The sequence below is a fragment of the Gekko japonicus genome, unplaced genomic scaffold, assembly GCF_001447785.1.
Source record: "Gekko japonicus isolate JY-2015 unplaced genomic scaffold, Gekko_japonicus_V1.1 scaffold72, whole genome shotgun sequence".
In the NCBI taxonomy this organism is placed as follows: Eukaryota; Metazoa; Chordata; class Lepidosauria; order Squamata; family Gekkonidae; genus Gekko; species Gekko japonicus.
In genome coordinates, this window is record NW_015168046.1 from 2,129,384 (window position 1) to 2,142,987 (window position 13,604).

General features: G+C 42.2%; 1 protein-coding gene across 1 annotated transcript in view; it reads left to right on the forward strand.

Annotated features, from left to right (window-relative positions):
* SAMSN1 (SAM domain, SH3 domain and nuclear localization signals 1) overlaps positions 1-13,604 on the forward strand; it is a 74,492-nt gene that overhangs the window by 22,869 nt on the left and 38,019 nt on the right. The window contains exons 2-3 of the mRNA XM_015414280.1: positions 12,502-12,573; positions 13,083-13,238. Of these exons, the coding sequence (XP_015269766.1) occupies positions 12,502-12,573; positions 13,083-13,238 (228 nt within the window). The remainder of the gene's footprint in view (positions 1-12,501; positions 12,574-13,082; positions 13,239-13,604) is intronic.

A 13,604-nucleotide genomic window follows, 5' to 3' on the forward strand; every position in this document is an offset into this window, starting at 1 on the left:
GAGTCACGCTGTAGTGGCGGCATGTGTCAGGGAGAGAAGGGAAGGTATTTAAAGAGACAAACTACCTTCCCTTCTCTCCCTGATACATACTGCACTATGGTGTGACTTGGGGAGGGAAGGAAAGTTATGGAGTTGAATAAAGTCATCAATACCAATTATTTCCTGAATCCAAATATACTGATAATTTGGGGGTTTGGTATACCCACACCTGAAAAATACTGAATTATTATTTTTTGTGCACACCCCTAGTGATGTGTCTGGACACAAAGAGCAGGAATAATCCTCAGAGATATATACCCTCTTTCAGTATACATACACCTTTAATGTGAATTGGGGCTTTTATATATGCATCAATACATACAGAGACAGGAAGACGAGCAGAAGGCTGTGATCACACAACCTACCTATCCATATCTTTGTGCAGATGGATTGTGCAGGACAGATCCACTTATGTAGGCATTTAAGTGTAAGAACCCCAGTTCTCATTAAAAGTTATTTGTGGACATAAATCCAAAGCTTGCCCCCACACTTCCCAACATGGATAACAGATATGCCCATGCTTTGTGTGACCACAACCCAAGTCACTTCAGTATTGTTGCTAATACAGCCTATATGTCTCAGACTTTACTTCATCCAGTCTTCGTATGAGGTTGTACAGGCCTGAAGGTCAGTACACAAGCAACATTCTGTAATGGTCAGCCTTTGATTGTGTTTTGCTGTTACTTTTCAGTGTCTTGATCAGAATATTCCAGTATTGACCATCTGCCAGACAACTACCTGAAAATCTCCAATAATTTTCAAATCCAGTGTATTAACAATTAGTACGAATAGTTCTCAAACTGTGGTTCAAGGCCCCCAATGTGGGTTGTCGTGACTCTCATAATTAGGTCACAAGGCTCAAATGCCTTAGATGGGTCAGGATGCTCTGGAGTCCCCTGCTTTTATCAGAGGGCAAAGGAGAAGCAAAAGCGGAGCTCCTGCATTCCCACCTCATTGTCTCCTTTACCCTGAGGTGCCATTTATTCCCAGGAACTCAGTTCAATCCTAGACAGTTGGTGGTCTGGGAGCTGATGGGTGCAGCTGATCAGTGTAGCTGACAGCCTTTGCTTTCCAGATGCACACTACCATACTGGGTTGCAAAATGTTAAATATAGAAGAGGGTGCCACTGCAAAAATGTAGAGAACCACTGTCTTATATAGAGTTGCCAATCTCCATGTGGTACCTGGAGATCTCCTGGAATGACAACTGATCTCCATACAACAGACATCAATTCCCCTGGAGGAAATGGCTGCTTTGGAGGCTGAACTTCATGGCATTACACCCTGCTAAGATTCTCCCCCTTCACAAACCCTCCCCTCCCCAGGTTTCACACCCATATCTCCAGAAATTTCCCAACCTGGAGTTGGAAACCCAACAAAACAGAGGTCTAGTGGCACCTCAAATACTAACAGTTTAAGCTGCTACTGTATTTCTGTGTTTTGCTACAACAGACTGGTACAGCTACCCCACTGGAATTACATTTTGAAGTCTGAGCAATCCAGTCATATTTGAACTATATTTTCCTGACTTTGTACTAGTTTGAAACCCTTGTGGAATCAGCAACACAAAGCCATTCCCTCTACATTTTTCTTCCTAAGCACCAGCTTGCAGAAGGCAAGCTGCAACATCAGCATTTGTGCTTGTTAAGGTTCCAAACTTTCTCCTCCAAAGACCGGAAGAAAAGATTTACTCACTTTTTACTAATCCTTTACTCATTTAGGATTATGTATGGCATGTATGCCCTGCATAAAACCCATCATTGACTTTAAAAAACAAACAAACAAACAAACAAGCTTCAGATTCCAAAAAAGCTGGGAGGTTGCTTGTGGCTTGAGCATGGGATTGTTTATATGCTCTACTATATTCATTGCAGCACTCAACCCCAGGTGATATAAAGCATGCAAAAAAGAACTTTCTGTCAGTTTTATTATTTCTAAAAAGGTTCCCCTTGAAGAAGAAGAGTGACCTTGTTCTGCTGAGCTGACATGTGCCATTGAATTAATGGCTGAGCCTTGCTTTAGGGAAGCTTGCAGAAACATTACAACTCCAGTGGCTGAGTTTGCTGTGCACATTAATCAGGTAAACCAAAATGATGCCTCAAACATTCATTTAAAAGTAGTAAAAGTCCTCCCTCCCTCTCCCCATACTTAAAAAAGAAATCTTCCTAAGAATTAGTATACCGTTGGTCATCGCCACTGGTCAAGGGCATTGTTGCATGGATGCAGTAAAACATAGTGGAGAAGGCTGAAACGTTTATTAATCTCCAGAAAGTAAGCAGGTTTAGAAGTTAGGTGAAACAGAGAGAGGTTACAGCCTTTATTTAGTACAAATGTTTATCTCCTAGGACAGATTTACTCTAATTCCTCCATTCATTAAATTTTTGACAGACATTATGATTCATAACAAGGGGATAACATGATATCAAGGAATGAAAAAGTTGCATCACACTCTGAAGACAAAAGGGACACTCAAGAAGGCCTCTCCCTGCGATCTTAGTCCCCTGATAGGAATGAATGGGAGAAGATGGTCCTTCAGATACCCTGGTCCCAAGTCATGTAGGGCTATAAATGTTCCCAAAAAATCACCTTGAATTAGGTTTGGGAGTGAATCATAAACCAGTGTAATTGCTGTAGGATTGGGATTACATGATCCCAGGTAACTGACCGTAACCACCAGTCTAGCCTCAGGATTATGCACTAGCTGGAGCCTCCAAACACTCTTCACGGTTAGCCCCAAGTACAATGCATTGCAATAGTCCATTAAAACCAGCTTTAAAATACATACATAAATCAATTAAAAGCAACAGTTCAAAAACAGATATATGAATGTTAGCTGGATAGTCAGTGAGGGAACACCAAACAATGTGGAAAATTGACCCATCAAATGTACATGTAAAACTTTCAGTTCTGTGTGTAAAAAATTTGAAGAGTCTGATATTTGGATCATTTCTTTTAACCTATTTTATCTTTTACTAATGTGTACACCATAATAAATATTTGCATTTTTATAATAACTTATTTTGTTAGCTTGATCCTCATATATAATGACTGGTGCCAGGCTACTTAGTGATCTTCATGAATGAGGAAATTTTAACCTGGATCTCACAAACTAACCACTACATCACACACGGATCAGCATGCTCCAGTCCTCTGGATGTGCACTCTTGTGAAGTTGCAGGGTGTGTTTTCTGTGGATGTAATCACAGTAGCAGTCCATGGAAGAAAGTTAGTTCTGCTCTGCTGCTTATTCATAGCAATCTCATCAGAACAAGTTACTCCAATGTATCAAGTGTGTAAGGATGTGTGGTCATTGGCGCTAAGGTAGCTAAGATGGCTAAATTCTGTATTGTAGACCTGGGCAACCCCTCCCACTCTCACAAAGGATGCTTTGGAATTGGTCTCAGTAAACTCAGACATTCTGCTGAAAAAGGAAAAAAAAGCACAGCTCCTAAAAGCACCATTTCTAAACCTTCCATACAATCAACCCCATTTATCTGCCTTCACTGGTTGCCATTAGTGCTGCTAGCACTGTTGATAACCCCAGCAATGTCAGTTGGACAGCCAGCAAGAGGACAAGCAGATGGAGGGAATCTCCCCCCATATCCACCCTGGATTCTTAAACCTTGCATTTGCCAGAGGCACTAGAAGCACCTGGGAACTGTAATCTCAATGTCTATCAGGTTCCCAGGAGCACCTTGTATCTTGGGTGCTACCAAAGCTATGTTAGCGTATCTAGTAGAAGCAGGGAGGGCCCAACTTAGCCACGGCCTGATTTTTGTGGTGCCAAGCGTGGAGAGGAGAGTTGGCTGCAGGCAGGGGGCAGGGCATAGAGTGATGGGAAAATTGAGCCTATCCCTCCCCCAGGGACCAGTCATAGGGTCTCAAGGTGGCTGGTGGTGGGCAGTTATAAGGGGAAAGTGCTGGCCGCTCACCTCCTGCCCCCATCCTTTGTTTGGCCACAGAGCAGTTGCCCATCCATCTCACCCTGTAGAGAGAGCCTTCGGGCAATGCCAGTGCGGAAAGTAGACAGCAGTTTGGGGGACAATTTGATTTTGAATGTTGTTCATAGTTTCCTATTGTTATTTATTTATTTAAATTTATATCCCGCCCTCCACGCAAGCAGGCTCAGGGTGGTCACAACAGTAATATTAGGTAAAGGTAAAGGTTTCCCTTGCTTGAAAGCCAGTCGAATCTCCGTTACCAAGCCAAAGAGCCAGCACTGCCCAAAGACATTTCCATGGTCATGTGGCCAGTATGACTAGACGCCAAGGTGCACGGAATGCTGTTACCTTCCCACTGAAGCAGTACCTATTTATCTACTTGCAATTTCTTGCTTTTGAACTGCTAGGTTGGCAGGATCTGGGACCAGAGACAGGAACTCACTCCATCATGCAGTATTCAGGTCTCAAACTGCTGAGCTATTGACCTTCCAGTCTGCAGTTCAGTGTCTTAACCACTTGAGCCACCGCAGCCCCACAATAATATTACAAAACCATTGAAATAGTATAGTAATAAATAAAACAATTAAATAAATAAATAAAACAATCAAAAGCCAAGTTATGTTGTTTACTGCTATTTTGATTTATTAAATTTCTACCCCACTCCTAGCTGAGGCCAGCTCAGGGCAGCTTACATAAAACATAAAATTTACAATACACACAAAATAGATTAACAACAGCAATTAAACAATTAAACAATTCTAAAACCATTTAACATAATAAAGTGCTAGTGTCAGTAATTTCACGGTGGTTGTTGTTACTCAGTTCTCTCTTTTCGCAGTTGGCTCCTTGATCTTCTTAGATCGTTTTAGGTGGCTATAGCTCAGGCTTTAGTTAGACTGCCAGGGGGGACAGGGCTCTCCCACCTTAGTAGTGGCAGCGGCTCCAAAAGCCTGGCGGAAGAGCTCCGTTTTACAGGCCCTGCAGAACTGCAAAAGGACCCACAGGGCCCTGATCTCTTCTGGGAGCTCATTCTACCAGAATGGAGCTGCCACCGAGAAAGCCCTGGCCCTGGTTGTTGCTAGCCTGGCCTCCTTCAGACTTGCGAGGGCTAGCCAGTTCTGGCCCCCTGATTGCAGTGCTCTCTGGGGTACCTGAAAGGCAGTTCCTCAGGTATGTAGGTCCCTGGCCATAAAGGGCTTTAAAGGTACGAACCAGCACCTTGAAACAAATCCGGTATGCTATAGGCAGCCAGTGCAATGCCTTTAGCACAGGCTGGATGTACTCCTGAATAGGGAGTCCCATCAAAAGCCTGGCCGTGGCATTTTGCACCAGCTGCAGCTTCCAGATTTCAGACACGGGCAGCCCCATGTAGAGGGCATTGCAGTAGTCCAATCTCGATGTGACCATTGCGTGGATCACTGTTGCCAAGTCGTTGCGTTCGAGGAAGGGAACCAGCTGCCTGATCAGCCGAAGGTTTCTAGTCAGAACTTTTGGCAGTAGCAGCATGGGGCCAGATCCATTTACAGAAATTGGCCTGCATGCCATTTCCTAGATACGGAGACCTCCTTAAGAGGTCTTGGTGTGAGGACTTGGGGGAGCAAGCCTGCTCCAGGACTGCCAGTGCTTACCCTCATGAGCAGATAGCAGGGGAGTCCACAGAGGGCCAGTTGTCCGTGTGGGCTCCTGCAACCTGCCATCCTGCAATTCTCCACCCAAGGTGGCCAGCTGGGTGTGATGGGGTACATTGACTGGCACGGGCCAGCCGATGCTCCAGATCCAGTGGGGCATGCTGTGCTAATGCTTCTTACAGCTGTAACCAATAAAACTTTATTCCACAAAATTTTCCAAATCTGGCGTGGGTCTGTTTTTGTTATATTGGGTTGTGCATACACACCAGAGAACCCTTTCCACCTAAAACCTGGAGCCGCAAGACAAGAAGAAGAGGGAATTAAGGAGACAGGAAGTCTCTTTGTTCTTCCCAGTTACTTGACTGGGCACTTAGCTCAGCTGACTAGGAGCTGAGGTTGGGAGGTGAGGAGAAAGATGAAATAAATTCTTTCCCAGCTCAGATATGCAAAAACTCAGAGAAGAAATACTTGCCTTTGAACTGAAGGTACTGAGCCACTGATGGTACTGTCTCAGAAATACAAATGCACAAATTATGAACTCTGTAATTTTGGGATAAGGTTGGGGAGAACTGAGTTCAAATTCCTGCAAAAACATGACATTCATTGGATGAACTTGGGCAATTCAGTATCTCTCCGCCTCAAGGGCTGTTGAAAAGATAAAATTTGCCTTCTGATGTAAGCCGCCCTGAGCCCTGCTTACAGGGAAAGGCGGCCTACAAATTTATTTATTTGTTTAATTAACTAATTAAAATGCAGAAAGGGAAAACTATATAGCCCACTCTGAGTTTGGAGGAAAGGAAGGATAAAAGTATGATACACAGAAGATAGATTGTGTCAAATGCTGCTTTTATTTTTCCTAGCAGAGGTGCCATGAAATATTGGCTGTTGTTAGCCTAGTTGCATTGAGCCAGGCTTCCATTATGATGGAGCACAGTGAAATCAGCTGTTATTGTCAGTGTACCTCAGCTGCACAGGGGAAGTGTGCTTGATTGTATGGACTTTTCCATACAAGCATAAGAAAAACATGAAAGCATGGGAGTTAATTTCTAAGGCTTAGAAGCCAAACGACATTAATTTCTACAATAAAATCCTTTGTGAAATAATAGATGAAGGCTGCGGTCACACGAGCGAGAAAATGTGGGTGGGGAGTGAGGCTGTTTTCCCCGGGTCAAAATGACGCTCCTTTGTGCGATTAGACTTCTGCCCGCGCGCCCCGCAGTTCCAGATAATAGTAGCCTTTCCCTGGTGGCTTTTTCCTACACTCCTGCGGCGCCTCGCCAATGACTCCGGGATGCTGGACAGATGTTTCTGTCTGATCGCACCCCTTTACTCCGCAGGGGAATCGCACCATTGCCGCCACTTTTGGTATGTATGATCACACCCGAAGACTGGTATACTGTCAAAAGAGATGTGATTGCAGGGTCTCCTGTAGTGTAAGTCTGGCTTATGCCATACTGCCAATACATATTTATTAATAACATTAAGAACTTATAAAATTGCTTTGGGGATTGGGTGGATGGAGTTGCTGGGCAACAGACTCCCTGTACAGGTGGATCTTCCTCATTCAAACTTTGATACTCTGGCAACCTACATTGTGAAACCTTTTTCATGAGAGTCCCCTAACTCTCAGAAGGGGCTTTTGAGTTTTCTGGGGGTTTGTGTTGCTGCAAAGGAAATGGAAAACAAAAATATCCCATTGAGCTAGTGTCTTTTGTTCCCACAACCATAGGATTGAGCCCATTAGACTTAGGTCTGTGCTGGAAAAAAACTTGTTAAAGATTTCCTCTCCTCTACCTCTCAATCCACACTTTTTGATGAAAATATTTTAAGGTAATGTAGCTATCTTTGACCTCTCAAATATAATGTAAATATTATATACAGGTGAACCACAGTTTGCTGATACTTATATGGTCTGTATATACCTGTATATCCATTATATTCAAGTAGGTATAAAGACATTTAGGAAGGAACTGTTAAAAGTGTTCATTCTACTTTTGTAGGTTTTCCCTAGGTGGATGTATTCCCTGTCTCCAGTCAAGCAAATAATTCTATTGTCCTCTGGGTGCTTACACACAATTTTAATGTGACAAGAAGATCTGACATAATGCAGACAAAAATATTTTTGTAAGGTATAAACAGAAAAACATAGAAAGGAAAAAATGATCTGCTGCTGATGATCTGAGATGTGAAAAGCTTACTTTACTAAAGTCTTGCAACACTTATCGTAAGACTGTAATCTAGTTCCAAAGGAGCACTTATGGTGATGAAACAGTTGATGGCTATATAAAGAAAAGATTTTGCACTGGGGACAAATAAAGGCCAATGATGTGAAACCAGGTGGATGAATCTCCTCTGTTCAGCAAAAGCCCCCCTACTGATTTATCTTTTGTTTTCAGTGGTCCACAAAGCCCTATGCTGGGCATGTTCACAGCAGAGAGCCAATCTTACTTGAAATGGATATTTACCACAGGTGCAATCTAATAAGCACTGATCTCTCACACATGCCCACATGCACACGCTCACCTCACAGCTTGATCAACTGAGCTGATAGAAGAGTTAGACCAGGCATATTGGGACTGTTTCAATGACTAAATGCTAATGAGCTAAACATATAATTCTATAGTTAGCACAATCTAACTAAACACAAAATATGGCTTATGGTTTCCTTGGGCCTCATTACTGTGTTGTTATTTTTTTATCGTTATTAGAAACTGATTATTAATTCTCAAAAATGTGATACTAGAATTCTGGCTAGCTCTCCAGAAGCACTGGCTTCTCTAGAGAGCTACAGACAGCTCCCCCCCCCCCCACCTCTGGTAATGGAGATTTAGTGATTATTTAGACAGGGATTGAAAATGCAAATATAATAATGTCAGTATCTAAACTAATAGGTATTTACAGCTTTAGTTCTATGTGTTGATTTCCCAAAGGATTTGGTGAAAGTGAAGGAGGAGAAGGAGAAAAAATGATACAAATAAAAGCTACAAACATGTCTGTCTTCTAACCAGGGAAAGAAACAGTGATTGGTCCTCTGACCAAAACCACACATGCACTGTAAAACACAAGAAGGTCAAAATGGTATTATAATGTAAATCAGCTTTCTGGTTTGACCATCAGCTATTTCAGAAACCAGATACAAGCGAATTTGTTTATTATGTGTATAACACCAGCAGCAGGGAAAGGAATGAAAAACACTTTAAAGTGCTACATGTGAATTCACAACTTAGTGGCATCACTTTGCATATACAAGGTGCCAAGTTTGATCCCTGGAACTTCCAGTGAAAGGCCACTTCATGTGTTATGAATACACCATGCTTCCAGTTTCCACCCTATCCTGGTAGTGCTTGAATGCTAGAGTCATGTGATACAGGCAGACCACTAGAAGATTCCCAAGCCAATGCCAAGGTCTCCATCCTTGCGGCACCATTTCCAGGAACTGACCCTGCTATCAGTTTTATACCAAGTTATTGGCAGTGGCTGTGCAAAGTGATAGCAGAGTAGGTATAGTCAGAAAGGCTACAAAGAGCAGTGTGGCAGTGAATGAAGCAGTATTGGATCTACTCGGATTAGGATGGATTCCAGGGGGTGTGAGATCAAATAAGAATGCACCTAAGAGAGCCTATTCTAAAAATCCATTGTGTGAATTCTCCTCCTATCAAATTGAAGACAACGCCTCTATAAAATTATTGAGTGGATGCTATGCTATATCTATGGAGTAAATGCAGTCACAGAAAAATGTATAATTTGGCCCACATAAATGAGGCTGCATGTATGAATTGAGCTGTAGGTAGAAGAAGAAAAAAGAAATGCTGGAAAAAATATGAGTCTATCCCATATTCAAACAGTTGCTTTTAACCCACTAGTGCCAAAGCCATGAGCCCAAACAAACCGACCAAGAAGTCTGTTTCTGTATGCCTCTTGCCCCAATGAATCATCCACTGGGGGGGGGGAGTCAAGGCTCAAAGGGAGTGTTTGGCCCTCAACATTCTTGCTCCTTAATGGGGGCAAGCAGCCCCTTCCCTCAGGCAACACATTTTTATGTTCAAGGAGGTTAATTTGCTTAATGCAGCCATTCTGCCAAAAAGAATCACTTAATTTTATGGGATACTGAATACCCATGTCAAAATCAATGGCCCATTCTCTTCCAATAGACTTGCATTTGCTTTAAAAGCTTTCCTGAAGCTGGAAATAAGGTTTGCACATTACTCCAATGGCTGTACCAAGCAGGTATCCACTGAAGCTTAATGTGATGGCCGACATGCACTAGCAGAAGCAAAACTGTCACGGCACTCAGTTCTTCAGTGGGTTTTCTCCCCTTATACTGTTGTCGTGGGGGTTGAATGCATTTTAAGAAGTGGCAGCTTTATTGATTGCTTAATGGAAAAAAGTTAAGACTGAGGATTGCTGAAGAAGCCCTGCTTTATGCTGTCTTGTGGAACAAAGCCCATTATCTTGAATGGTAGAAACCGTCTTGCAGCCCTTATTAATGTTTAATAAGTACAGAGCAATGCTAAAGTACATGACAAAAGAGCCCAAGAGCCCAAGGTTCAGAGAGGATATAAGAGTGTTCAGAGGCTCTGAAGGAATAACTGATTTCCCTGAGCTCCAGCTGTTTATGAGAACAGCAGCGATAAGCATTATTTCCCCTCTGCTCCTCAGTGGCCCGCCAGCACATCAGCAATATACGGGGAGTCCTAATAGGGCTGCTGAAATTATGAAATGTTACAGAAAGGTGCTGGATGTTAAATTTGTATCTTGCCCTAAGCCTGCTTCCAAATTAACTGGCATTGTTATGAATTCCAGCCGTCTGTTGTCTTTCCTTCTCTTCCATCTATCCACAATGCTGTGGGGCACATTCAGAAAGAATGAAAAGTCAGCAAAAGGTGTTAATCTTACTTGATAGACCCATAATCCTCAGGGCTGTGTGTTATATCACACTATTGAGCTGCCCCTTGTAACTTGTCAGGATATTGTTCATCGAGTTAATATAGGAAATCTTTAAATAAAATGTTAACTGTACAGGCTAAAGGCCTCTTTAATCAGTTCTCATTAGCTTTTTTATATAAAGAAAAAAGGTTAACAGTTAGCCAATAAAAATACTCTGCTGGAATACATTCAATTAAGGGAACCAATAATTAAAAAAAGGATGTAAATTGCAAACATGCACCCTAAATTGTAAGAATATCTACTTGAAAGAAAATCCAATTGATTTCAGGAAAGTTTACTTCCATATAAATGTAGTCTGGACTGCAGTCTTAGCTAGGATTCTTATAACACCACCACCACCCATTAAAAAAAATGTTTTATGATTTTTCTGCAAACCTGGTGGTTTCCCTGGGTTTTAGGAATTGACCCTTGTCTGTACATGGGTCCATTCTGTGGATTTTGCAATTCACACTCTACAAGTCATGTTCAGAATTAGATAATACAAGCAGGGGACCCACAGAGACTTGTAGGAGGCATCTCATTTTTCTCTTCCCCACTATTTCCCTATTCCTGCTTCTTTCCAACTTCTCACCCACCCGCCAACCTACTTGTATTTGTCCCCCTATTGTCAGCTTTTTGTCCTTCCCTCCCTTTGTCCTCCTCTTTCTGGGAAAACTGTGTGTAGTTCTGGCCACCAGGCTGGGCCATGCTCAGCTGTGTGGTGCTGGTGGCCACCAGGCCAGTCCCAATTGCACAGCAGGGAATGCAGAAGAACTTGAAGGGTATCCCTCATTATCCCTTGTATTCCCACCATACTATTTGCTACTGGCAGCCCCCATATAATCACATTTCCCTACTGCCCTCTCTCCTTTCCCATCTATCCATCAATCTACCTTTTATCTGTCCCCATTAATCAACTATAAGGGCCCAAAATAGCTTACATCATTCTCTCTCCTCCACCAACCTTGTGAGGTAGGTTGAGTGTGTGTGCCTGGCCCAAGGTCACCTAGTGAGCACCATGGCAGAGTGGTGATTCAAACCTGCATCTTCCAGATCCTAGTCTGAAACTCTAACCACTATACCACACTGGCTTTCATGGGGTGGCTGCTGTTGAACAAGTAGCAAACAGCGTGGTGTGGCTGAGTCATGCAATTCATGAGGTATCAAGTCATCCAGTGGTTGTTGCCTATTAGTCTTCCCACATAGGCCAAAACAGCCTTAAACTGTTTCATTGCATAGAATAATAGAATCCCAGAGTTGGGGGGGGGGGTTTGACAGTGCCTCAGTCTGCCATGCTGTAGGCTTGATTGGATTTTAAATTACTTTAAAATCGTAGGGGCAGATCTGTAGACACTGTCACGTCTAGTTCAGCTCTTTGCGTCAGTTGCATGAACACTGTTCTTCAAATCACCACATGTTGTCTTGCACAACAATCAGAAATGAAAGTGTGTTAATATGTGGTTCTTTCAGCACCCACAAAGTTGATATGAAAATACAGTCAAGAAAGGAAACTTAGATACAATGAATGATGCTCCAATCTTAGTTAAAAGCACTTTGTTACAGATTAGGGATATTAAGCAAACATGTGCAATGCATGTGTATAGACAATTAAAAATGTGACTGATCGTTGTTGTCTGAGTCATTTAAACCTACCAGTTTTGTTTGTAGCCCTTTACAGTATGGATTGAAGCCATATGGTATCAACAGGGAATCCTTCTGTTGGGATGAGTGTGGCAAGATAGTGACTGTTAATTTCCAAATCTGCAAAGTTCTGTTTGCTTCAGCCAGGACTTTTATCACTATAGTCCCCAAATACATGACAAACATTAATAAACGTTCTTCCTAGTAATTTCCATACCATCTGTAAAGAACACTTAGTACAGTTCTAATGTCTTGGAAGCAAACAGCTTTTTAAAGTAAAACGATTTATGAGACTGTATGTATAAACAATTTTTCTTTTTTAATAGCGAGCAAGCAGCTTTGGAAACTTTGACCATAGCAGACATCCATCGTCATCAAAACCAGATGATTCATCTGAGGTTTGTATATTGCACCATCTACTTCTTTTACACTATATGTTCTCTTGACTTCTGTAAAGACAACAGCTCCCAGCTAATGATTGGTTGCGGGGGGTGGAGGAGTAGCTCTTCCCAGCACTCCAAAGATCTAATTGCTCTTACTGAGCAAGTGTAATGTTTCTTCCAGCTGTCCTGGCATAGAGAGTGCCTTATTGACTGATTTTGTATGAACAACATGGTGACCTAATAGCTGGTTGTAGCATTGTTTGTGATCCATGGCACATTCATGAATTTGGAAGACTGCAATGGCTTGCCCAGGCACAAACTACGGCTACAGTGGAGCTTTCATAATTCATCTGCTATAAACAAACTACAATCTGAATTAGAAAAGAGTAGCTGGCCAAGCACTCTATGGGCCATGTCATTCGACCATGTAAATGTTAGGATTAAGCTGCCCCTGAATACACTATATCCTGGTTTTTTATTTCATGTATTCTTTTCACAAGTTTCTATTTTTTTTTAAACCATAGATTTGTGAAGTAGAGGCTGCAGGTGATGGTAGAGAACCAGGACAAAATAAAATCACACATAATGGAGGAAGCCTTGGGAAGAAAATGCGGGCAATTTCCATGACCATGAAAAAAAAGATGGGGAAAAAGTACATCAAGGCACTTTCAGAAGAAATGGTAAACATATGGCTAAATTCTTTTATGCCCCTGTGTGTGTGTTTACTGCTTGCTTTCTGCAGAGTTCTACTCTGTAAACTGTAAACTGTTTCATTGCATCATGAGTCGCTGTGTGCAACTTTTGTACCCTAAGGAGGTCAGTCACTATGTTACAGCAACAAATGTTAGAGAAGTTCTTCAAAACAGAGATATAGAACAAGCTGTGAACTCAGACTCATTGAACGAGGCTTTCTCTACCCACCCACTCATACCCCCTTTGCCATCCATCCCTTTGGCTGGATGTGTGTGTAGAGATCCTTCCAGCTAAGTGTACATCCCATTATAGGATGTAAGCATCTTTTAACTTCAGTGAATAAAAATTCAAGA